At 49.1% G+C, this 25,828-nt stretch overlaps 2 protein-coding genes across 4 annotated transcripts in view; one reads left to right on the top strand and one right to left on the bottom strand.

The window, feature by feature from the left end:
• Window positions 1–16,617, top strand: part of RAD54L (RAD54 like) — a 20,709-nt gene extending 4,092 nt beyond the window's left edge. For all 3 annotated transcript variants that reach the window (XM_075424567.1, XM_009945694.2, XM_075424568.1), the window contains 13 exons: window positions 693–762; window positions 3,218–3,506; window positions 3,981–4,105; window positions 5,972–6,122; window positions 7,992–8,118; window positions 9,791–9,865; window positions 10,299–10,429; window positions 10,535–10,645; window positions 10,790–10,913; window positions 11,218–11,296; window positions 11,402–11,581; window positions 12,986–13,149; window positions 15,706–16,617. In XM_075424567.1, coding sequence (XP_075280682.1) covers window positions 693–762; window positions 3,218–3,506; window positions 3,981–4,105; window positions 5,972–6,122; window positions 7,992–8,118; window positions 9,791–9,865; window positions 10,299–10,429; window positions 10,535–10,645; window positions 10,790–10,913; window positions 11,218–11,296; window positions 11,402–11,581; window positions 12,986–13,149; window positions 15,706–15,907 — 1,828 coding nt within the window. In that variant the 3' untranslated portion in view covers window positions 15,908–16,617. The remainder of the gene's footprint in view (window positions 1–692; window positions 763–3,217; window positions 3,507–3,980; window positions 4,106–5,971; window positions 6,123–7,991; window positions 8,119–9,790; window positions 9,866–10,298; window positions 10,430–10,534; window positions 10,646–10,789; window positions 10,914–11,217; window positions 11,297–11,401; window positions 11,582–12,985; window positions 13,150–15,705) is intronic.
• Window positions 16,614–25,828, bottom strand: LRRC41 (leucine rich repeat containing 41). Its single transcript, XM_075424569.1, is given in 11 exon segments — window positions 16,614–17,561; window positions 18,600–18,675; window positions 19,599–19,721; window positions 20,212–20,310; window positions 20,655–20,819; window positions 21,698–21,943; window positions 22,367–23,504; window positions 24,301–24,371; window positions 25,312–25,398; window positions 25,485–25,558; window positions 25,560–25,828. Coding segments are annotated over 11 exon segments (2,568 nt in total). The 5' UTR covers window positions 25,814–25,828; the 3' UTR covers window positions 16,614–17,326.

The following is a 25,828-nucleotide window of genomic DNA, read 5'->3' as shown; positions in this document are numbered from 1 at the left end:
CCTGCTTGTACATGTGGGTTTGTGTGCTTTCTTCCCAAGTGTGTCTGAGCTGGGGTCTGAACATCAAGGGAGGTTTGGTTCCAAGTATTCTGCCTCTGAATTCGTTCATGTATGGTAACAAAAGAAAGAACGTCCCCATGTCGGTTTGTTTGTGTTCTTCCACAGGCTGTTTCATCTCCCACTCATCGAAAATGTAAACCTGTTGTAGGGAATAAGCATGCACGCATGGAGAAGCTGCTTAGAAAATCCTATGGCTTAGTCGTTAGTCAGGAAACAGCAGCATCTAAGGACAAGCAAAAGGAGATGACTGACGGTCAAATGTTAGGCTGCTTAATGGTTTTTACTCTGAAGTAGTTCCTTGTGTGCTGTTGTTATGACTTAAAAGGGCTGTCAGCTGGATCTTCATGGGCAGAGGAGGGGGTTCATCTCTCCAGTAGTGCAGTTACTATATTGTTATTGAAACAAGGAAAATAATAATGACTTTTTCACTGTGTCTCTGAACCACGTTCTGCCCTTGTTTTAACCACAGCCTGAATACATGAATTAATCCATTTTTCGCTTTCTTGTTGGCAGTTGCTTCCCTCATGCCGCTGGGGAGTCCTCAGTATAGCAGTGAGATTTAAAAAAATCTAAACATATGCTATGCAGAGTTCATTAATCATGCTGTCTTCTTCCTTGACTGCCTCCTGCAGGGAGAAAGCACCTGTCCATGTTGTGGTGGATCCTGTCCTCAGCCGCATTTTACGGCCCCATCAGAGAGAAGTAAGTTTCCAAATGGGACCTGAGGGTATGGCTGGAGGACTTTTTACGTTTCAAAAAGCTGCAGTTCTTCTGGAACTGTTACCCACCAGCTGGGAGGTCTGCATAGACCTTACAGACTAAAAGACTGTGACAGTCTAACAGACTCTGTTGCAAATGCAAAGTGAAACGTTTGTTTTAACAATCCTCTTGGAGGCCTGAATGCTGCAAATATTCTCTGTCCCATGTTAAGCAAGAGGATATGCTGGGAGTATTGCAACGGTCCTTTTTGTCCATAAAAATGTGGAAATTTACTGCTTTCTTGTGGGTAGGAACTTTCTTTTCTCTTGCCTCTGATGTAGCAGGGTCAGAGCACTCCCAGCCTAAACATGATGCTGCCTAATGCGCAGGGGTGTTCTCTGTGGGTTTGTAGGTCAGCTCAGCTGATAGTAGAAACTGGGGAGTTTCTGTGGCCATTGTGCACTGGTTGCACAGGTCTAGGAAAGCACATTGGCTGGCTTTTGTGTCACCAGTGGTACATACCTTAGGAAAAAAACAGATACTGCAGGGACATGGGATCTTGCAGAGTTAGCGCTGAACGTCCAGCCTTTACTTATCTTAAAGTCTGGAGATGTTGCTTTGCTGATTGGAACTCTGTGTGGAAGGTGATGGGATAGAGTTGCAATAAATTATATTGCAGCCCTATCTTGAATGGGGCAGGGTGGACTGTCCATCACTGTGTTTTGCTGGTCAGCAGAATTAATTGGATCTGCCGTCTCTGAGCCAGGAAACACTGAAGCTCTTCTTTCTGGTACCATGGTTTCCAAAACAGTGTGGAGTAGATTCCTGCTACATTGTGTTGTATTCAGACACTACTCTTGGTGGGTGTGAGCTGTCTGTGACCTACGTAGACTTGGAATTCGCCAGTGGAGAATGCTGAAAACATTTTATGTCGTAAATATGTGCAACATCACAATGTCAAAGCAGTGGGTACTAATCTCTAAATATCTAATGTAGGTGTCGGGACAGTCTGAAGTTCATCACAGATGCAGTATATTATTTAAGCCTAGGGGCAGCACAGATAGAAGCTGTGATTGCTGATCTTGCAGGCTAAGCAGGTCAAGCTAGATATGTTCCTGCATGGGAGGTCTTCGGATGGCTCTGAGCGTGCTGTAGGCTGCTCCTAGCTTATACTTTTATCTCAGAGTTGGTACTGAACCTGTGACCCAGTGTAATGCTTGTCTCTGGCTACATAGCTGGAGGCACTGTTTTTGGGTAAGATACTGCCTGCTGGTGCTTTAGTCAAGTAATGATAGTTATGTTGGTGTCCTAGTCACATGTCTGTCTGTTTGACAGCTAGCTATCTCTGATAAAGCAGGCTCTGTTCTAGTCTGACTAGCAAGTATTTGCCTGCTAAGATTCCCGTGCTGCTTTGTTCAGGTGACGCTCCCAGGCCGTCGTACGGCTTGGCTCTGTCTTTGTCATGTCTTTTGCCCAGTTGCTGGGAGGTTACCCAACTGGATCCCCTGCCAAATGCACTGCTTTAGTCAGTAGTGTATTTCATAATTGTTCAACTGGCTTAAAAGAACTTCATTAACCTGTCGTTAAGGGCCTAATAAAGAAAGAAAAGGACTTGAAAATGCAAGAGAAGATGATCTATCTTCCAGTCCTAAATAGTGGAGCACAGAGGGGTGAATCTGTCCAGGTGTGTTTAGGTTGTGTCCCTTACCCCCTGCTCTGCTGACGCAATGCAGGGATCTTGTACATTCCCAGGACAATGCCCCGGTTTCCTCTGTATAATCACATGATAGAGGAACATTTTGCAGAGTCTATCTCTTCCCCCCTCCCTTTTTATCTGTCTTGGTGATGTGTCAGAGCCTAATGCAGGGCTGAGCTCTTCTCCCACCGTGTGACGTGGGCTATAACCTCAGGCCTCTGTCTTCTCTGAAGCTAAATCTGCTTTGGACCTGGAGTCTCCAGGTGAGTCATTGTGCTTCTAGACAGAAGTGATGAGGGCTGCTGTGGGTATTCTGGGAGTTAATCAGGCAGCAGAAACAATTCTGCTCACTCTATGATTCTGTGTTTTTAAAACCACCCAGTCAGGTGTTGTTAAGATAATTAACCTGTTTGCAGTGATTGATGCAGGTTAGCTGATGGCCTGGGCCTATGTAATGCAGCCAAGGGTAGAAGTTTCTGGGAATTCCTGTCAGGAAGTTAAAATGTAGGAAGTTTTCATACATGGTATGAGGTACATGTCGGCACCAGTAATGTTCTTCCAAACCAGATGTGGCCATATTTCAGCTGTGTCTCGGGTGATTTCCCTCTGTCTCATTATAACACTGTGTATCCCCAGAGATGTGCTACACAGATTTGCTGTTTGTTGTAGTATCAGGTGTGTGCTTTGCAGTAATGAAGCTGTAATGATGTTGTCATTCTGCTGATGTGCCAATCCTTCTCTGAGAGAACAATTTTTTGGCAGGGAGTGAAATTCCTCTGGGACTGTGTGACGAGCCGGCGGATCCCTGGGAGTCATGGCTGTATCATGGCAGACGAAATGGGGCTAGGCAAAACCCTGCAGTGCATCACGCTCATGTGGACGCTTCTCCGGCAAAGTCCGGACTGCAAGCCTGAAATCGAGAAAGCCATGGTGGTGTCTCCCTCCAGCCTGGTGAGAAACTGGTACAATGAAGTAGAGAAATGGCTGGGGGGAAGGATCCAACCGCTGGCCATTGATGGAGGCTCCAAAGAAGAGATTGACCGTAAACTAGGTACAGAAATGTTTGCAAACAGTGTGCTTGGCTGGCTTGGGTCAAAATCTTGCATTGGAAGAAGCCTACAGCAGCTGACGTGAACATCCCTGAGCTGTCACTAGAGCTCTGGAAACTGATGAAAGTCTTTCTGCTAACATGTAGATGAGACTCTTGCATGTTTGGTAGTAGGTGGTCATTTGGAGTAATCCAAGTCCAGCCATGTGCTTCAGTTAGGGCGGTCCCAGTGCCTCTTCTTTGCTCCAGACAGAAGCCAGGAATAGAGTGGGCAGAGGTGGGAGGGGGATGGAAACGAGGACAGTTGTGGGTAAAGGGGCATGGGTATACATGGGTGGAAGGGATGCTACAAAGTAATTGAAACAGACAGCTTTTCCTAGATTTTTAAGGCAAAAAGTTTTGACTACAGAGCTTGACACCTTTTCTGTTAATTTTCCTCATCCTTCTTTTTTTCCTTTTCACCCTTTCCATCCGCAGTTGGCTTTATGAACCAGCGTGGCCTGCGAGTGCCTTCACCCATCCTGATCATCTCCTATGAGACCTTCCGGCTCCACGCTGAGGCATTACAGAAGGGCAGTGTTGGGCTGGTCATATGTGATGAGGTACAGGCGAAACTTTAAGGAGAATCTGTTTCTGATATTTTCTTGAAATTTGGGCAAAACTGGCTCTGCTTTCTTAAAGCGGGGGAGGGCAGTGGGAAGCAAGGTTTAGCTGCAGATGGCACCAATGCTGGTGCTTGAGAGGCTCTGGGTAACTGGCTCATCCATACTGAGTGAGCCTGAACAAGAGAGGGTGTTTTCAGGAACTGAGATACGAAGAAAATGCAGGTGGTGGTGGTGGTGAAGAGTGGCCACTTCCTAGGTCCTTGGCAGAGTGGGGGCACATACTAGGGTCCTCACAGTGTGAAATAGGTAGCAGAAAGGAGGTCCGCTGCCTGTCTCTGACTGTGGAAGAGGCCTTACTCTGTTGTGATGGTAGTGCATTGGCTCACTGGTCTGATTTTCATTTATGTCTGTCTTTGCGAAAGTGAGAAGTACTTTCTGTTTGGCCTGACCTCATGTTCTGCCTGGTAATTTTTAGTTTGGCTCTGTTTTGAGCAGGAGGCTGGACTGGAGACTCCTAAGGTCTCTTCCAACTGAAGTGATTCTGTGATTCAGCATGCTCTTGTGTGTAGTGTTGGCTGCTGTCAGCCACTTTATCTGGCCATCTTATTCTGTGCTTGTGCGGGAGTCTGAAAGGCACTCCCATGGCAGGACCCTCTTCCGTTCTCTGTACCCTCCTGCTTGGGGCAGAGGTAGGAGAGCTGGGTAAGGAGTGACCTCATGTGCTGCTTGTTCAAGAAGAGGCAGACCTGGCTTGACTCCCTGCTCGGTGACTGCAGGATCCAGCTTTGCCAAGCTTGGGTTGTCAGACTCCTCTTTTACATGGCTGAAATTGAGTTGTTTTTTTCATGTATCGTTCCCTATTTGTGGTTATAGGTAGTGAGAGCCAGAGGTGTTCTGAAGGACAAAATAAAACAAATGCCTTCTGCCTCCCTGGAACTATCAAGCTGGGGGCCTCAGCCACTGTTGAGGTGTCCTCTGCTGCCAGTTAGAGCAGTTTTGTGAAACAGTGGTGCCACACAGTGGCTTGGTTTTGTATTTTCTACAATAGTGCTAAGAGGAGCTTAAAAAGAGTGAGCATCCTCATGAGTGTAACTCCTATCCACCTTTCACCTACTGAGTCCATGACTGCCCACACCTCCCGGTGCCCCTGGCATGGGGCCAGCAGCTAGGGATGCAACACTGGGAGTGCAGGTCCTTGGCCTTCCATTGTCCGTATGCTCCCAATAAATACTCAGCTCGGCAGTGGTCTGGCACTTGTGAAAACCGTCTTATCGCTTACGCTTTGTCCTACAGCATAGCACTCAGATGCTAATAAAGTTGCTTTTCGCAGGCATGGGAAATGGGCCCTGTATTCATATTACCCCTGTGAGAAGTGCAGAACCTCTTTTTATTAGCGTGTGAAGGCCTGGCAGTCCTGCAGAAAGGTGATCTGAATGGCTTGTGATCTTGACCTTGGGTGATGCAATGTTACTGGTCCAGAATTCAGTGCCTAGTGTTGGTAGCTGAAAATGTCCCTGTCTTTGAACAGGAGACAGTTCTTATAGTTAGACCATGTGGTGGCTGTTATTTTCATGGTAGGCCCTCTTGCCTGGGTGTGGCTCTGTTGTTCCTAGTCTGGGAATCTTGTAATGTCATATTTCTTCACGGAATGGCTTCAGGTTTCCCACCAGGTTCTTGCCTCTGAAAGAAGCTTGTCACAACAGTTGAATACACGTACAACACTTAGTTCACTACCAGGAATGGGAAAAGTGGTGAGATGCTTTGTGGGAGATACAGCATGTCAGTGTTGATGAGGATCTTGGAGCTGCTTCCCATCAGCGTCACTGGATTTATCAGCTTCATTCCTTTTTTCTTTTTTCAAAGGGCCACAGACTCAAAAACTCTGAGAACCAAACATACCAGGCTCTCAACAGCTTAAACACACCTCGACGGGTCCTTATCTCGGGCACCCCCATTCAGAACGACCTGCTTGAATATTTCAGCCTGGTGCACTTTGTCAATTCAGGCATCCTAGGTAAGACGTGAACGTGTGAGAGACCTGAGGGAGGGGGAAGTTGCTGGCCAGCCCTCCCCTAGCTACCAGTGCCAGTGAAAGCAGCAGCCAAGACATTGGTGAGAGGAAAGGTCGTGTACAGGTTGGAGATGTATTCTCCTTCAGTCTAGATCAGAGTCCCCTGTTCTAGAGGCTGTATATCATCAGAGCTTTGTTTCAAGAAGATGGTAACTTGAAGTACACCAGTCTAACGGCTATTTTGGAAGGGGTATTAATTAGTAAAGTAAGATGAATATATAACCCTGAGTACTACCTGGCTGGTCTTGTGTAGCTACACTGGTCAGCCAAAATGTCCACGTAGACTAGGAGTTTCTCTGACAATAAGCCCGTAGAGATACTACAGGTGTTGCTGGGCGGGAAGAGACAGCTTGTAATGGTGCTTCCCACAACACTCCCAGGCTACAGCAAATTTGGAAATCTAAGCCAGGAATGATGTCATCGTAGGAGAGGCTCCCTGGAGAGGAGTGTTTGAGGTGACATGCTCTCTGCCTTGAGTACAGAGGCAGCCTGGGAGACAGCATTTACCTGCTCTGTCTCTGGTATCCGTCTGGCACACGGGTGCAAGGCGGAATGGTGTACCTTGTGGCGGAGTTAGGCAGCAAAGCCCGAATTTCTGGCAGCCTGCCATCCCACTTTCAGATAATCTGAGAGAAAGCTGAGGGTGATGTCTAGCATTTGGAGTTAAGACTGCTTTTGTTTTTTAAGGCAAGGGAGGCCTGTGAATATGGGGTTAACTTCATCTGAGATAGGAAGAAAAGAGTCTGGAGGAGAGATACTGATTAGTGTGAGTTTTCAGGTTCAAACACCTTCTACAATTGCTGGTGGCAGACCGAAATATTCTGTCTCTGACTCCTGTGCTCTGCTTACATCTACAAACTCTGTTTTAATTTTAAAAGCAAGTGGTCTTTGTATTCTCTCCTGCACCACTGGGTTAGGAGCAGGTCTACTGCTTTCCGATGTTGAAAGCTTGTCTTTGTCAAGAGAGGTCATTTTTTTCTGTCACGGAATGAAAATAAACCAATCTGTAAATAATTGCCTTATTGCTGTAACTCATCACCCATGTTTGTCTCAGATTGTTTGTTGTCCAGTCCAAGAGGATTCTCATTAATTCTAGTGCATGCACAATGGTAGTTAAACACCATTCCTCAGATTCTTAGTCTTACAAGCAGCATTTAGGCTGTATCTTTTTCTGTTCGGCTGTTCTGCCCCCAGGATTTCTCAAGGAAAGGACAGGGTGGCATGGCAGATGTTCTTCATCTGCCTTTTCCATGTGCTTCACTCTTGGGTAGTTGTTACAGAGAGCTGATGTGATTTCCCGTGCTCGCCTTGCCCTGTACCTTGGGCAAGATTAGTCTCCCTGTACTTCGAGTTTGTTCTTTCTGAGATGAGATTAATACTGTAACTACTGCCAGCAAAGCTGCATGCATGCCATAGTCATTTTTCACGCTTTCAGACTGTGACCAGTAATAAGCAACTGATTACAGATAATTTTGGAACAGGCATACGTAATGCCTGTGCTGTTGTTTGCAAGAACAAAATCTGGGAGAAAAAGTATAGCTGGAGTGTGAGGAAAGCCAGTACATGCCTGACTGGACTCAGGTTGAACTAAAATTGTGTGACCTTTGGCAGTCCATTGTTGTTGTAGTACAAAATGATTTTTCTCTTGTACAGATTTGCCTGCTTTGTTTTAATCTTTCCATCATGCTGATGGGGTGAGAGTTTGTTTTTTCTCCTGGGCCCCATGCTTGTGGTATGATACCTGAGGCTGTGGGGTACCGATCAAATGTTATGTGGCAGTCGTTGTCACCTTTTCACTTCTCTTTTGTACAGGGACTGCACAGGAATTCAAAAGACATTTTGAAATTCCCATCTTGAAAGGCAGAGATGCGGATGCAAGTGAAGCTGAGCGACACAAAGGAGAAGAGAGACTTAAAGAGCTGATCAGCATTGTGAACAGGTGAACTTCATCCCTCTTCTCTGTGCAGAGCTTTTGCATAAGCCCTTGGTGTACCCTGTTATCTTTCCAAATTACAGTTGTAGCTGTAATGAATTCTCTTGCCAGTTACTTGTACTCAGCAAGTGATTGTGCAAGTATTTATTGCCTAAGAAATCTACATAGCATGTAGCTTTAGTCTGAAAAATAGCCCATTGAAATGGCACAGTTAGCTGCAGTCACCCCCAAGCAAATGTACTTACATACTGAATCATTATTTGACTTATACATTTCTGTTTTCTCCTGGAATCTGAACACTCAAGGAGCTTCCTTTTATTTGTGTTAACATAACTACAGTGTAGGCTGGGTCAGACTTGAGATCTATCCATCCCAGATGTTGAGTGGCAGATAGAAAGAGTATAACGAATGTCGCTCAGTTCTGCTATTGATTGCCCAAGCCACAAGAGTCCAGCTCACACTTTCATAGCTGTGCTGGCTCTGTAGGGCTAACAGAATTAGAGTACTAGTGTCAGAGATGTGACTTTTGATCCCCAAGCAGCACCTCTGTGCTGTAAAATGCTGTCTTATTTCTCCCTGGTTGATTTTTGGTATTTGTTTAAACCTGGTTTCTTTTCTATTCATGAATACAGTCAGTTTAGCCACATATGCTGGCAATCGCTTGTGTCTTTCAAAAGAGTCTCTATTAAGAGTTCTTATAATTGTCCGCATTGCTTGTGTTTTATTTCTTTTCCTTAACCTGAACTTTTGCAACCATCACAAATACAATCCTGCAGTTCATAGTCATGGTAAATTGAATTTCACACTGAGTACAGCCTCTCTATAGACACAGCCCTGACCTTGACTCAGGTCATCTTGCAGAAGCCTAAGAGAAAGGAAAGGTTGGGAGGAGAAGAGCTTATTCCTTCTAAGGTGCGTTTATTTCTTTTTACCGTTGATGGAAAAGGGGTATAAAAATGTGTTTAGGAATGCTTGTGCCTGGCTGTGTCGAGGTCTGTGTCCTTTATTGTACAACAGTTGTGGTATGTAAATAGGGAAGATGAGTACATAAGTAGTAACAGGTGAATCTGTTGAATTTGGTAGGAATTGTAAATGAGGCAGTGATGCAAAGGTATGTGGAATCATAGGCATAAGGCTGGAAGGAGAAGGTGTCAAATCCATCTTGCTGTCTCAAGGTAGAAGGTGTTCAACCTAAACTGTCCCTTGCTTAACCCCCACCCAGCACTGGAAACCTTATAAATTCCCCACGACACTTTTTCCAGGGCATCACTGTCTTTGCAGTTAGAAAATGCTCTTAATGTGTAACATACATCTTTCTTACCGCAGTTTAAGCCTGTTACTTTTCATCCTACTGCTTATGGGTTTGGAGATGAGATTATTCCTTTCTTTAACAGCCTTTGACAGATTTTGGGGCTATCATATATCCCTGCTGTATTTCTTCTGTAGTTTTCATAACATCATATTTTCAATGTTTTCTGGCAGAACTGGGTTTCTGCACCTCTTTCTTATTCTGGTTGCTCAGTTCATCACTCTTTCTAGTCCATTCTATCTTGTCTAAATTGTGCTAGAACCACTCCATGGGGCATTTCTAGAGCCCCAAAGGATAAAAGGATAAACCCAAAGGATAAACCAGTTTCGATGTTATCCGAGCATCTGATCTTCATTTGCCTCCCTGCAGGTGTTTAATCCGAAGAACTTCAGACATCCTCTCAAAATACCTGCCGGTGAAGATTGAGCAGGTGGTCTGCTGCAGGTACTGAAAAGCTTGTACTGTGCCAGGGAAACAGGAGGAGCAACAGGAGGGACTAAAAAGTTGCAAAAATCCCTTCAATGCTAACGGTGACTGCTTCCCTCCAGGAAAGAGATTGTAGCCGTTGGCAATATTTTGGTTTTCCTCCTGAAGCAGGGATGGGCAACCTACAACTGGTGGTTGTGCCAGCCAGCTGGCATGCTCTGGGCAGCTGTGTCCAGCAGAGCCCTGGGCTGTGCAAAGTATCTGCAAGCTTCTCTTCCAGCTCTGGGCTGATATCAGTGCTTTACCCTCGGCCTTGGAGGCAGTTCTAGGCTGTCTGTGCTGTAGCTAAAAAATTGGGCACTGGAGCTAAAAGGAAAGCACTGTGCAGATGGAGGGAGGGTGGGTTGGTTTTTGCATGGGCTGAGACTGCAGAGCTCTTGTTCTGTTTCAGGCTGACACCTCTGCAGGCTGAGCTGTACAAGAACTTCCTGAAGCAAGCCAAGCCAGTGGAGGAGCTGAAGGAGGGTAAAATCAGTGTGTCGTCTCTCTCTTCCATCACTTCTCTGAAGAAGCTCTGCAATCGTGAGTTGTTCCACTTGCCTAATGGGTTTGGATTTTGCACTGTTGGTGGGGGTTTTTTGGGTCTCCCTTGTGCACTTCACAGCCTGAGCTCTGTTTGTTCTCCAGACCCTGCTCTTATCCATGAGAAGTGTGTGGAAGAGGAAGAAGGCTTTATGGGAGCCCTGGACTTGTTCCCTGCTGGCTACAGCACCAAATCTGTGGAGCCCCAGCTTTCGGGTACTGTGGAACTCAACAGTACAAGCGTGGTGCCTTATACAGGCAACCATGAGGCTTTATTTAGCATCTTACCACGTGCGCCTCCGAGGTCTAGAAATTGGGAACTCCTGCTCTAGCTTTCTTCCTTCTTTCCTTTTTGTCCAGGAAAGATGCTGGTTTTGGACTACATCCTTGCTGTTACAAAAAGCACCAGTAATGACAAAGTAGTTTTAGTGTCTAACTACACTCAGACACTGGACCTATTTGAAAAGCTCTGCAGAAACAGAAGGTTTGTCTTTGGTCTTCGTTTGTTTAATCCTGCAAGACTGTACTTGCAGCCTACACTGCAAAAGAAACTGGCTATTTTTAAAGTTTCTGTCAGCAGGAACTTGTGATCTGTCTTTTACCGCAGATGTTTGTGAACTGGAACTAATGTGGCTTGTGCTTTGGCTACTGGGGTCACTCAGCAGAAAAGCTCTGACCCTCTGCAAAAGGCCCTTGTTACAAGGCTGTTTATGAAAGATTTTTATCTTTCAAGTAGGATGCTCTAAAGGTCGCAGCAGCCTGATTGTAGCAAATGCTGTATATTCTAGGTATTTATATGTCCGGCTGGACGGCACCATGTCCATTAAAAAGAGAGCGAAGATTGTGGAGCGCTTCAACAGCCCCTCGGTAAGTAGAACCTGCCGTATGTGAGCGGCTCTCCTGCCAGTTCTGAATGGTGTGAGCAGAAGTATGGCTGACTGTAGTTTTACCGAAGCTTGCCTTTTTCCACAGAGCCCTGAATTTATCTTCATGTTAAGCAGCAAAGCAGGTGGCTGTGGTTTGAATTTGATCGGGGCTAACAGGCTGGTTATGTTCGACCCAGACTGGAATCCAGCTAATGATGAGCAGGCCATGGCTCGTGTGTGGCGGGATGGCCAGAAGAAGACATGCTACATCTATCGACTGCTTTCGGTGAGTCTTACTGCTCTCCCCTCCTGAACATGGAGTTCTTGGTGCCAGCCCAGACTGCAGCTGCTGTGATTGGGATCAGAAGGGGAAGAACTCTTCTGTGTCGGTTACCAGAATTGATTGGAACTTAATTGCTTCCTAGCCTTAGATGTGTTGCTGTGGAAAACCACAAAGGTTCAGGCTGGAGGGTCATTACTGCAGGCCTTGGTTTCTAATGGGGACTGGCTTCTGAGAAATAGGAACAACTGCAGCTTTCCAGATCAGATGTTTCTTTGAAGCCATTTAGGCATCAGCCTTCTTTAATTTCATGGGGTGTCTGATGCCGAAGTTTTTCAGTCTGGCTGCAGTCTGTTTTAGTTGGGTGCATGTACTTAATAAACAGCAAGTACATTCTCAGAATTGCAGCAGCTTTTGGAATGGGGCTGCTAGTTAGCAGGTGGGGTAGCTGCTCTGTAAAGGAGAAGCACGAAGGTAGACTAATCTTTTCAGGCTGCTGGTGCCAGTAGTGATTACTGCTCAGAAATGCCCCCTCTCTGTCCTTGTTTCACCATCACCTCTCATTAGTTCAGACTGGATTTTTTGCTTTGGTTTGGGTTTTTTTTGTTGGTGGTGGGTTGGGTTGTTTGTTTGTTTTTTGTAAGCTTGTTCCTTGATCATTTATTATTTTACTTTGACAAAACACATGTTCTTTGCACATCTCTTCCTTGTGGTGTTCTACTTTTTCTCTGACCTGGCTGCACCTGGAAGCAGGGAGGTCCTTTGCATTTAGAACCAGCAAACCAGTCTGTAAATCATGACTAATCACCGCCCCTCCTTTGTATTGCATTTGTTTGCAAAACAGACATCTTGATCTTAGATTTTTGCCTTAAAAATGTAGCATGCTGGACTTGCTGCACATCTGTTCTATAAGCAGTCATCTCCCTGCAGACAGCAAGTGTGATTCATCTATGTGTGGTCGAACCAGCAAATATTGCTGATGCTTGTGTCGCCTAGGGCAGCTCTTGTTGCAGTTTTCTGGGGGCAGGTTGTGTTTGGGGTTTTTTTTTCGGGGAGTGGCTGTAGCTGCTGAGCTCTTTTCCCTTCCTTCCTGTCAGCACAACCTGATGGTGTGGTGTGTGAGCTCCAGCCACAAGTGGCAGCTCCGCTTCTTCCTCATCCATATCTCTGTTGGATCCGCTCCTTTAGCCACGGTTAAAGGCAAGAGAAGCAGAGCTGGGTTAGATCAGCAACCAAACAGGACGTGGTTGGAATGCAGCTAGTAAAACTTGCCTGTCATCTGTACTCGTCTGGCAAGGCACTAAATGGTCCTGACAGCTTACTGGCGTTTGATCTGTGACACTTTCCCAGTGTAGTGCACACTTGACAGCAGTGTCCCAACTGTGCTTCATCTCTGACTCTCTCCTGTAGACGGGGACCATAGAGGAGAAGATATTCCAGCGCCAGACCCACAAGAAGGCCCTCAGCAGTTGTGTGGTGGATGAAGAGCAAGATGTAGAGAGGCACTTCTCACTTGGGGAGCTGAAGGAGCTCTTCACATTGAATGAGGCCACCACCAGTGACACCCATGACAAGTGAGTATACTGAATGACTAATGGATGGGGTCAGCAAAAAAGACACTTCACAGTTTGGTCTGCTGGTTCAGGGGTTCTTCAGGCAGCAGGAGGAAGCTCAGAGAGGGAGGGCCTCAGTGTCTCTGCTTCTGAAGCTGTTAACCACCTGGAGATAAGCGCTTTCTTGCTGTCTTCCCTTTTTGTTGTCTTGGAAGAACTGTGCTGGCTGGACAAGTGGGCACCCTATCTTCTTGCTGCCTGCGTTTGGAGGTTGTGAAATATTCCAGCTAGTGAAAAGAGAGAAATGGATCAGAGCTGTTCAAAGTGGTAGAGCCCAGCTTGGTCCTTCCTTGCCGCTGTCTTCCTGGTGGTTTGTGATCTCCAAATGCTGAGCTGCTACCCCTGCCAGGGCTGCTGTATCTGCTAAGAGTTCATGAGGCCAACCCAAGTTCTGTTCTGGGAACTAAAAGAATCTTCTCCGTTGTCTGCTCTTCTCCCCCACCCTTGAGACCTGTGGTATTTTAGCCACCAGAAGGAGGACAAGGAGTGCAGGAAAATGCTTCACTGTGAAAAGTTAAGACTCTTAGTTCAGGCAAGAAGTGATGAGGATTAGCTTTAAGCTGACTCAAAGCTTAGCTGTGTGTACGTATCTTGTCTGCATGGCAACAAGCCTTGCTGGCAGGGCTGCTGCTGCTCTTTGTCTCCTTATGTGGCAGCTCAGCAGAGCATGTCCAAAACAGCCTGAGCACAACCCAGCTGTTGTTGTGGGAGCCAGGATGGAGCAGTTGGCAGCATGTGATGCCCATCTACAAGAAGGGCTGGAAGGAGGATCCTGGGAACTACAGGCCTGTCAGCCTGACCTCAGTGCCAGGCAAGATTATGGAGCAATTCATCCTGAGTGTGCTCACTGGGCATGTGAAGGACAACCAAGGGTTCAGGCCCAGCCAGCATGGGTTCATGAAAGGCAGGTCCTGCGTGACCAGCCTTGATCTCCTTCTGTGACCAAGTGACCAACCTAGTGGATGAAGGAAAGGCTGTGGATGTTGTCTACCTGGACTTTAGAAAGGCCTTTGACGCTGTTTCCCACAGCCTCTCTCTTGGAGAGACTGGGTGCTCATGGCTTGGAGGGGCATACGCTTCGCTGGGTTAAAAACTGGCTGGATTGCCAAACGCAGAAAGTGGTGGTGAATGGAGTTAAATCCAGCTGGCAGTCGGTCACGAGTGGTGCTCCCCAGGGCTCAGTACTGGGGCCAGTCTTGTTTAACATCTTTATCAATGATCTGGATGAGGGGATTGAGTGCTCCCTCAGTAAGTTTGCAGATGACACCAAATTGGATGGGGGTGTCGATGTGCTGGAGGGTAGGAAGGCTCTGCAGAGGGATCTGGGCAGGCTGAGTCGATGGGCTGAGGTCAACTGTATGAGGTTCAACAAGGCCAAGTGCTGGGTCCTGCACTTCGGTCACAACAACCCCACACAACGCTGCAGGCTTGGGGAGGAGTGGCTGGAAAGCTGCCCAGCGGACAAAGATCTTGGGGTGCTGGTCAACAGCTGGCTGAACGTGAGCCAGCAGTGTGCCCAGGTGGCCAAGAAGGCCAACGGCATCCTGGCTTGGATCAGGAATGGTGTGGCCAGCAGGAGCAGGGAGGCCGCACCTCGAGTGCTGTGTTCAGTTTTAGACCCCTCACTACCAGAAGGACATTGAGGTGCTGGAGTGTCTCCAGAGAAGGGTGACAAGGCAGGTGAAGGGTCTGGAGAACAAGTCTTATGAGGAGCAGCTAAGGGAGCTGGGGTGGTTTAGTCTGGAGGAGGCTGAGGGGGGACCTTAGTGCTCCCTGCAACTACCTGAAAGGAGGTTGTAGTGGGGCAGGTGTTGGTCTCTTCTTCCAACTAACTAGTGATAGGATGAGAGGAAATGGCCTCAAGTTGCATCAGGGGAGGTTTAGATTGGATGTTGGGAAAAATTTTTTTACAAAAAGAGTGGTCAGGCATTGGAACAGGCTGCCCAGGGAGGTGGTGGAGTCCTGTCCCTAGAGGTGTTCAAAAAACTTGTAGATATGGCACTTCAGGACACTGTTTAGCAGCGGTGGTGGTGATGAATTGACAGTTGGACTTGATGATCTCAGATGTCTTTTCCAACCTTAACCATTCTGTGATTCTATTCTATGATTCTGTGGTGTGCTCTCTTGAACTTGGAAAGTCTGATGCAGTGCTAAGAACATGGTAGCAGTGGGGGTTTTCACTCGAGATCTGCTCTACGCAACATCCCTCACCTTTCAGGGGAAACTGCTCCTGAACTTCCTTTGGGTCCTGCTGGACCATTCCCACATGGCTAAGCATGGAGGGAGAGTGCCATTAGAAACAGAACCTCAGGGTTTCCAAAACGTGGGAGTCATTCCTTGTCTGTTGCACATGCCGGAAGGTGGTTGTGCGTGGTAATAATTAATCCTATCTGAAAATCCACTTGCCAGTGTTGCAGGTGAAGGGGAGTTAATGTTCCTGGGCTGTATTTTTCAAACAATGTGTACACTAAAGAAGTGGAGGAACCTCACACTGATGTTGCGCTGGCTCTGTTTCAGGATCAAGTGTCGTCGCTGTGTGAATGGCCACCAGGTACGGCCCCCTCCTGAAGGGTCCGACTGCACCTCTGACCTCTCCCAGTGGAACCACTGTGCCGATAAGCGGGGGCTGCAGGACTCCGTGCTGAAGGCTGCGTGGGATGCTGCTGTCACCTTCACTTTTCATCATCACTCCCACGAGGAGCAGCGAGGGATTCCCTGACAGGTTACTGTCCCCTGTGGGGGCAAGGGCAGGCTGCTGTGGCAATCTACCCCAGCTTCATCCCTTTCAAGGGAAGGGGAAGTGGGTAGCAGTACAATGCTGGATTCTTGTGTGGCTGTGGAACGGCAGAACAGTGTGGTTTCTGAGAGGCTGGAAGGCCGTTAGCATTGGTCAGTCTACTGCAACAGCAAGGAGTCTGTGGCTTTTCCTCTGCTGTTGTGTTGTGTGCCTGAAAAACAGCCCTTTGGGAACTGGAGTAACTGGACCTGGTGTGCTTGATCAGATTCAGCACTGGTTCTCATGCTGTTGGTGTCTGTGCCTTCTGCTCGGTCAAGTTTTGTCTTCAGGTTTAAGTTAAGCCTGCAGTTTTATAGCACTTGATGTGCGCAGTCATGTGCTTTTCCTTGACAGCTATGGCTTACAGCTGCTGATCAGAAACTTGCAGGATCCATTTCTGTTGTGAAATGTGAAACCTTGCTGATTACTCAGGAACAAGATGATTTGTACAAGGGAGAAAAGTCAGCTTGTATGTTGAACATCTGGCCTGAAAGATCATGCATGCAGTAGGAAAGCAGGCTCTCTCAAGGTAACTCCATTTCTAAAACCACTTGCTTTGTTATGGGCAGGATCCCCTGATCTAGCAGAGTGTTTTAATTAGGTCATATTACAAGCCAGTAATAAAATTCACACTTTGGTACATTATGGGTCTTATTTATATTTTTATTATAAAAGCATTACAAAAGAACAAACTATTCAGAACCTCCGTACAATGACTGCAGACGCAGGAGAGGGGCATGAAGATAAATGATTGCAATTAAACAAAAGAACTAATTTTTTTTTTCTTTATAAAGTAAAATCTTCCAAATGTAAAAGGTCAAGGCTGCGGGCTTATTTTAGCTTGTTTTCTACTCCCTTTTAAGTGGAGGGAGGAGTTCTTATTTCACAGATCACAGAATGGTTGAAGTTGGAAGGGACCTCAAGGTCATACTGTCCAACACCCCTGCTCAAAAGCAAGGTCACCTAGAGCTGGTTGCCAAGGACCACAACCAGATGGCTTTTGAGTCTCTCCAACCATGGAGATAGTTATTGATGAGATACGGGCTGAAACAACATGGAATTTGTAACAACACCCAGTGAAACAAATAACTGCTTGTCCAGAGATCTGCAGGAAGTCACAGAAGCTCACTTCATACCTGTCCCACTTCAAATATTTAAACTAAGAAGACGGTAGAGTTAGATCACCTGGAAATACAGCCATTGACTCACACAGTCTTGTATGTTACTTCACCCTGCTACCCCTTCTTCAAATGAAAAGTGACAAGAACAACTGTATACTGCTTGAACCAGGTGAAGAAAACCCCACCTGTGCTGTGAAGTAAGTCTTACTGACCAGGGACTGAACTGCTTCGTTCAGGTTCATCACATGACACTGATGTAGTCAGCAAAGGCCTGGGAGGAATCCCACGAGTCGTTGACCACGCTGCACACAGCTTTGAGACGCCGAAGTGCTTCTTGCGCTGTTTCAGCATCCTGGTCCAGCCAATTTTGGAAGAGGCGGAGGTGTGTGAATTGGGTACGTCCCCCTCTCTGCTGGATGTGGCCTTCCAGCTTCTTTGTGAACTCCAGCAACCCATCAGGTTTGATGCAATTTGAGCTTTCAAGGGAAAAGAGGACAAAAAAAGTCAGTAAGAGTCTAGACTATAATTGGAGCAGTTTAAATTACTCTCCTGGCCTCCTTACTAGTGAGTTGAATAGACTCAGATGTGGCCTTAAAACATTTTTGGACCCAAGCTGCTGGCCAAGCAGGGCCAGGAGCACTTTGGCCTCGTAGCAGCTGTCAATGGCCTGGCCCAAGGGACCTGGCCCAGTACACATGTCCCAGTGTAACCCTCAGCAGTAAAGTGATCATTTTCCTCTTCCTTTTGAGAAAATCTGGAGAGCATGTGTCAGGTCCTGATGTTTCTAGATTAAACGGTTATTTCCCCTGCGTGATCTGTAAATAAATATGAAGTTGCATGCTGGCCTTAATCTTGTGAGAGGTGCAGGTACAGATTCAGAATTCAAGGCTGCTGAAGGAATGCCCATGGTTAAATAAGTTGTCAAGTCTGGGTACTCTCAGCAACCTGAGCCATTAGGATGTAATGGGGGGGTAGGCAGGGATGCACAACAGTCATTAATATTGCAGAAATGCCACCCTCCACGTGCATCATGAAGGTTACTGCCCACATTTATGGCCATTCAGGCTCAAGAAAAGAGGAGCAGTTCAGTTTGAAGACCAAAGATGATGAACAGAATGCAGAGGCATTCATAGGGTCTGACACGGGCAATGACAGCGCTCTCTCCATATGCTGGGGAAGCGGGAACAGAGCTATTTGCGCTGATGGCTAAGAATAAACATACGTAGGGAGGTCAGTTCTAACCTGCAGCGCAGGAAGGACTTGGAGCAGCAAACCAAAGCGACTTTTAAGACAGAGCTTGATACATTTATAAAAGGGACAGTGAGAAGCCTCAGAGATGCTGGAGGTCCCTGAGGTTGTATGTGCCCACTGCAGCACTCCCTAAGCTTTTCTGGGGCATACATTTCCTTGAGGAAGGAACAAAAGCCTGCTCAGGCTTCTCCGGCTGTCTGAGCCCAGCTCAGCTCTGGCCCTCCCAAAACAAGAAATTCTGTGTGTTTAGAGCAGCAGAATACCTGACGTCCAGCTGACAAAGAGAAGAAGAGGAATCTTCAGAGAAAACATCTGCAAGGGCTACCAGCCTGTGATTCCCTATGAGGGGAGAAACATATGTGTTAGATGCAGACTTGGAACCGTCTTAAATATTGAAATGGCCACAGGGCTGGGATAATAGTGCAGAAAGTTGCATGCAGCGCAAAGGGCTCAGCTCTGCACCCTCAGTTTGTCCCCTTCACTGGCCTAAAGCAAGTTCAGCCCCCCCCCCGAGCACAATGTTCAAGGCAATGCAAATGTTTGCTGATAAGGCACAGTTTGTTTCACTAGAAAAATCCTGGCTTTGTTTGGAGAGTCATGTGCAGCTTCGTTTCACAAATGGCCAAAAGCACAGGGTCAAAAACAAACCTTAGAAATTAAGTATGTGATCCCCAGCTTTCCTGTTTCATTTAATTAAAAGAACAGAAAACAATATTCTGGATTTACCTGAAATTCATTTCTCAAACGTTTCCATTTGGCCTGTGATCCAAAAAGCCTATAATTTCTGTAAATTCAGTTCACTTCTCTGACACGAACCTTTCCTCTACTCGTTCCCACCCTTCCAGTGGCTGCCAACAGCTTTTAAGGCACAAAATACCCAAACTTGGATAAAACCTGCAACTCTGGTGGAGAGGCAGTGCATCTGCTGCTGGATCTGTTCCTGTTAAGGAGTCTGAAGCAGATCAGTGTTCAGTCAAATGTGGAGTCACGCTGATGCTTGCTTTTGCTGCAGAGTAAAGCAACTGTAATGCCCGTGCAGCACCTGGGCTCTTAGTACATTGCTGAACGCAACTAAAATTCTGCCTTTAAAAAAAATGAACTCAGTGCTCCTTACTCTGTGAGCTAAATCCACTCTGTTCATGCGCGTGTTGAGTTCAGCATGGAGGTGACCAGCTAGCAACAGTCCTACCTCCAGCCCTGAAGTTATCTCCAAGAGAGCTGGCCTAAGGTCAAGGCCCCAGAGCCATGTTCACAGTACGCACCAAGGCGATTTCCAGGCAGTTTGAGGCTCTTCAAAGATGAGTTTTTTTTCACTGTATTGATTATTTCTGACAAAAACTCAGTAGTAGAGCTTTCAAACAGCCGGCAGAAGGAAAACGTGATTTCTACGGAAGAAACAGATTGACAGTACATGTCAGTACTCCCTGTGCACTTCATTATTCCATAATTACACCCTGCAGACAGCTCCAGCCCCTAACCCGTACGCGAGAACAAAGCTTCCCCAGCAGTGGATTGCACACAACAGCACCGCAGCTCTGTCAGGAAGAGAGCAGATATCACACCCGGGGAAGAGGCTTTGCCAGCTGACCCAGTTACAGGCCGATGTGCTCTGCAGGTTAAAAGTCTCTGTTTTATAGCCGAGGCTGTGGACACTTCTCTGCAGCATACACCAGCTTTGCAGCTGGTCCTCTCTCTGCCCTGCTGGCACGAAGAACCAGACATGTTCCCACTCTGCCAACAGCCACAGATCTGCTCCAGGGACAGTGACATTTGGCTAAACCTTACACATTGGAGATCACCTCCTAAACGTCACCCAGCCAAAAGCAGCCACCGGCAGCACCTTCCCAAGCAACAGCACCCAGTAGTTCGCTGTACCTTGCAGGACGGGATCCTGAAGCAAAAGCAGAACTTCTTTCTGGTGCTCAGCCAGGTTCACATCATGGAAGCTCAGTTTCTTCAAATTTGGATTACACTCTAAAAGAAAAACAAGTTTTCCACTAAAGTACTGTATGTCCTTGGGCTAAAATGACCCTGACCCAACTACCAGCTAACGCCTAGAAACTGAGTGGGACTGTGTATAATTTGTGCTGGATTGTGGGTAATTAAAAAGGAACCAACCTGCTGTGCAGCATCATTCACATGCTCAGCACAGAAAGTGGGATGGCTGACACCCATTTCCTTTTCTTGGGAGATTTCAGGGATGTCCACACTGAAGAAATAGACCCACCTGAGCTGGCTTCACGCTAAAGGACGGAAGATCACAGCAAGGAAGCTACTCTGTGTGTTGCAGTGATGCTACCTACAGGTTAGCAGAGTACCTTTGAGCGCCTCCAAAAAGAGCCCAAGCTCCTGAGAACAGGGCAGCGTGGCGCTGTCAAGGGACAGCTGCTGGAGGGACTTTGATGCCTTGAGCACTGGCAGCAGGAATGCGGCGTGCAGAGGTTCCCTGGGGAATCGGATCTCCAGCTGCTCCAGGCAGCTCTCTAAGGGAAGCAAAAAAAACCAACAATGAAAGAGTCTGGTCTGAAGCACCAGTCTTCAATGTAGCTAGGTCCCAGAGCAAGCAAGAAGTCCGCGTGCCTGACGCAACTATCATCTAGGCTGGTAGAAAGTGCCAACGTGCCCTGCCTCACAGAACTCTACGGCAGCTCAGACCTCTGGTAATACAAATCACTTAAGGCTCATTTCAGGACTCTGGCAGAGCACAGGGCCACCAATTTCTACTGCGTTCTAGCAGCAAAACAATGCTAGAGAAAAGGTCACCCTTTATGCACAAACCCGTCAGCTCTTCACTGACCCCACCCCACACTGGCTCAAGCTTTGCTTACTGCTTTTCAGGTCATTCGAGGGCCAATAAGGACAATAAGAGACCTGTAAGCTTAAAACATGCTGCTACAGACTGTAACCCAGAGGCTTGGACAGTGCTCTGCCGTCACCTGTGATACTGTGATGATCACGACATGCTCTCCCTCTGCTTCAGGGTCCATCTAAGGCTTAGAGCCTCACAGTCCCGCAGGTGGACAAAGCAGAAGCTCCCAACCAGTTTACAGACCTGGTGAATACGCTCCCCGTGGGCTGCGTGGACAGTTGCCACTAGCAGGTTACGACTGGCCCTGTACAAAGCTGATGGTGCAGCAGGTTGGCACACAGCAATGAAATGCTTTGTCTGAGACATGGGCTCCGCAGAGCATGTCACAGACTGGAAATGACAAACTGCAACACCATCTAAATCAGGAAGGTGAGGCTGTAATTGCTTAATTACACATCACTGTAACAGCGTAGAGTTCAAACCTGCATGCCAAGCTTTTATGGCTCTATCTGCCCGCCACGTCCTGGTCATCGTTCAGAACCTGTTTCTTACCTGGGATTTCTGCCTCGCTACAGCTTGGATTCCCCTCTGACCTGTTCCCCTCCAGCTGGTTTTTGAGGTCGAAGCTGACTGAGAGTGTGTGGAGCTGGGGAAAGGCGCTCAGGATGCAGCGAACAAGCTCTATGCAGGGCATGTGGGAGAAGACGTCGCTCACGCGCACCACGCGGAGGTGGCAGTCCGAGTGGCAGGAGAGGGCCCGGAGCCCAGAGAGGACACAGAAGATGTTGGCACCCAGGCCTGGAACAGCATTTGTACAGAAAGGTGTTAGCTGTGCCGGTACAGGCACCAAGCGCACACGCAGCTGGAGCTGCACCTGTGGCCGAACAACCCAAGTTAAAGGCTAAACTCACAGACTGCTTTATCCACACGTTCTTAAGACAGACCCTGTGTATGGGAGATGGAGATCTGGCTCCTTCCCTCGCCCTCTTGGATGGCGTCTAAGCACGTGGCCGGGGGCTGTTCTGGTGCAGAAGGGCCCCATTCTCTCCCTCAGACAAGTCCTCACACTCCTTAACCATCTCTACCAATGCCATTCTCAGGATCGGGTACCAACATTCTGACAATGCCCATGCCAATAAAAATAACACCAGGGTAAACCCAAGCAATAAGCCAGACCATTAGACCAAGGCTGGAAGGAAGCAAGCTGTTCACACCACTAACCATTGTAAGACAGAACCAAGTTTTCTAAAGACACCCAGGAGCTCAGCAGGTTACTCAGAGTCCGACACGTCTCCCCAGTCAAAGGAATGGAGAACAATTCCAGCGTGGACACGCTTCGGAAGCGGTGAGCAGCTTTCAGAGAAAAGATCCCAGCAGATCCTCCTCTCTTCTTACAGCCAGCATGGCCAGCGCATGGAGATCCTGGGGAGGAACTAGTCCGGTTCTCAGCGTTTTCTCCCTCTGTGGCGCTGTTTTTGTCAAGTAACCCTGAATTATCCTCTCTGGCAACAGTAAAAACAAAATCATATAGGTCTTCTGGGTCAGCATACGGTCCCCTGCTTTGTCTGAGGCAGCGACGTTTCCTCCCCACCGCAGACTTCAGCCGCCTGCGTATCTTTCGAAGAACGGGCTGACAGGACGGCTGGTCTGAGACGCAACGAGGAGAAGATCCTCCCTGGATGCTGGTGTGGTCGTGGGGCGCCTTGCTGCATGCCTCATTTCGCAAAGGGGGACTTCCCAGTCCGGAAAGGACAGAGTTCAGGCGAGCGTCAGCCCCACATCCATTCACCTCTGTGGCCCTGGGGCATCCCTTCTGGTTCTCGCCATCACTCCGCTCCCTCTCATCACAACGGCCCCGCTCTGCTCGCTCTCGTGCCGACTCCTGGCTCTGGGCTTTGTCCTCTCTGCAAAGGCTGCACGGGCTGCTGTGATACGAGAGGGCATTTCCCGAGCGCCAAAACCCCGCGCTCATGCTCAGAATGAGAACGAGAAGAACCGTGTCGGGAACAGGCCAGGAGTACATGGACACTTGGCTGACGGAGCCATGGTGAATCAGCCGGTGAAGAAGTAAAACCAGCGAACGCCTGATGGACTGGTCGGAGGAGAGGAGGTGCTGGAACTTCAGGATGCGCAGGGAGCCAGCCAGGTTTTCGAGCACTTGCTGGTTGTGCTCCGCAGCGAGCTCCACCGCGCCCTGCAGCATGTTGCAGAGGGTGAGCTGGGAAACGTGCGGGGAGCTGTGGAGCAGCGGCGAAAAGTGATGGTCGTTGAGACGCCAGTCCGAGGAAACATCCAAGACGCCGTGAAGAACGTTTGAGAAGAACGTTTCAAGGAATTTCTTCCTCCAGCAGGTTATATTCTGCAGTTAAACAGGGCCCTATTAACAAAAAGTCAGCCACAATTTTTCTCATTCTTTTTAAGTTAAATTATTGCTGTCTGCTAACCTGATAAATGTGGCATCCACACAGACCTGCGGCTCACACAACTGAGACTACCTTTCTAGTTCTCGACATCCTCAGCTGAAAAACTGAGTTACTGCCACCGCCTTCTCTTCATCCTGCTTCTGGACTAATATAAAACATATTCAGTGGTTTGAAGCTACGCCGTGGTTTTGCCTATGAAAAAACACGTCATCAGGAATTTCCTTCCCGAGCGTCTACTTACAGGCAGTGATTAAGCTGTCTGTTAACGATTCTTTTGCGATGCTGAATCAACGGAGCTGCTTCAGTTTTCTTACATAAAACCATTCTTCCAAACTCACTGACTTCTGTAAGTATTTTTCTAGTGCTTCCTACGACATCAGCATTCTTTTGCCAGCGTAGGTGCCAGCGTGATACAAGATATTGCTTTTACCCTCCATTTCCCTAAGAATTACACCGCTGAAGAAGGGATTTGTTCTTGGGCAGACTCGCTGTTGTGAGGCGAAGGGTGTGACCGTACGCTGCCGTTCCCTTCACAAACCCCATTTCCCAAACTGATTACACTTCCAGGGTCATGCCTCCGTCCTGAGCGGTACGAACGCTTGCAAACAAGCACCAGCAATCGCTCGGAGGCGGCCAGGAGCCCCGGCAGGCTTCAACATGAAACCTCGCGGAGGACGTCGGAAACGGGGCGCCTGTGCTGTGCCCCTTCTCCTGCCGGCAGCATCCCCTCACCTCCGAGTTGGGCGGCCTGGTTTTCATCACATCTTCCCACAGTTTGCGCCAGACGGGCTGCGTTGAGAGGCCTGCAGGGAAAAAAGAAAACCAACAAACCAGGCGCTTTCACAGAATCACAGAATGTTCGGGGTTGGAAGGGACCTCTGTGGGTCATCTAGTCCAACCCCCCTGCTGAAGCAGGGTCACCTACAGCAGGCTGTAGAGGACCTCGTCCAGGTGGGTCTTGAATATCTCCAGAGAAGGAGACTCCACAACCTCCCTGGGCAGCCTGTGCCAGGGCTCTGTCACCCTCAGAGGGAAGAAGTTCTTCCTCATGTTCAGACGGAACTTCCTGTGCCTCAGTTTGTGCCCATTGCCCCTTGCCCTGTTGCTGGGCACCACTGAAAAGAGCTTGGCCCCATCCTCCTGACACCCACCCTTCAGATATTTGTAAGCATTTGTAAGGTCCCCTCTCAGCCTTCTCTTCTTCAGGCTGAACAAGCCCAGCTCCCTCAGCCTTTCCTCGTAGGACAGATGCTCCAGTCCCCTCACCATCCTCATAGCCCTCTGCTGGACACTCTCCAGTAGCTCCTCATCTTTCTTGAACTGGGGAGCCCAGAATTGGACACAGCACTGCAGATGGGGCCTCACTAGGGCAGAGCAGAGGGAGAGGAGAACTCCACGGGGCGCAGCCCCAGGCCCCGGCAGCATGGGGAGGGTGCTCTGCGGCCAGGGGCAGCCCCCCACCCCCCGCCGGTCCTTGGCAGCAGCAGCGGAACAGAGGAGCCCCCCACCCCCCCGTGAGCCTGCCGGGTTCGGGACGGGAGGTTTTGGACGCGGGGAGGTGCCCCCCACCCCAGAGGAGGGGTTCACCCCTCCGGCCCGCGCTCCCACCGCCACCCTCCGCGGCTGGGGGTCCCCCCAGTGCGGGGCCGGGCCGGGGGCATCCCCCAGCGTGGGGGGGGGGGGGGGAAGGGGGGGGGCTGTGCTCGTCCCCCCGGGGCTCGCCGCCGTACCCGCCGCTGTCACCTGCTCTCTGCGCGGCGGCCTCGGCCCGCTCCAGGCGGAAGACGGTGAGCAGCGGCAGGAGCGGCCGCAGGAGGTGCCCGGGCAGCGCTGCGGGGAAGCCAGAGGGAGCCGGCGGCAGCGTGCGGGCAGGCCCCGGCCCCAGGCCCCGCCGCGCCGCCCCGCCCGCGCCTTACCCCAGACGTCCCGCTCCAGGGCCGCCATGCCGCGGCTCACCGCCGCCGCGCTCAGTGCCAGGAGGCTGCGAGGCCGCTCCTCCGCCATCGCGGGAGGGGCCGCCCGCTCCCGCCTGCGCGCAGCCGCCACCCCGCCGGTTGAGGGGGGGGGGAAGGAGGGGGTGGGCGGCCATCTTGGGGAGGGCGCGGCGGTCCCAGAGCGGCGGGACGGGCCGGCGGGGGACGGGCCGAGCCGGCTCCGGGGCTGCGACCCCCAGGCGGAAGAAGGGCACAAAGGAAGGCGGGCGCGGCGCGGCCGTCGCGGCGAGACGGTGACCGGCCGCGGCCATGTTGGGAAGGGAAGC

Source organism: Opisthocomus hoazin, chromosome 6, assembly GCF_030867145.1.
Source record: "Opisthocomus hoazin isolate bOpiHoa1 chromosome 6, bOpiHoa1.hap1, whole genome shotgun sequence".
In the NCBI taxonomy this organism is placed as follows: Eukaryota; Metazoa; Chordata; class Aves; order Opisthocomiformes; family Opisthocomidae; genus Opisthocomus; species Opisthocomus hoazin.
The sequence above is the reverse complement of the archived record's forward strand: the minus strand, read 5'-3'. Positions and strand labels throughout refer to the sequence as shown.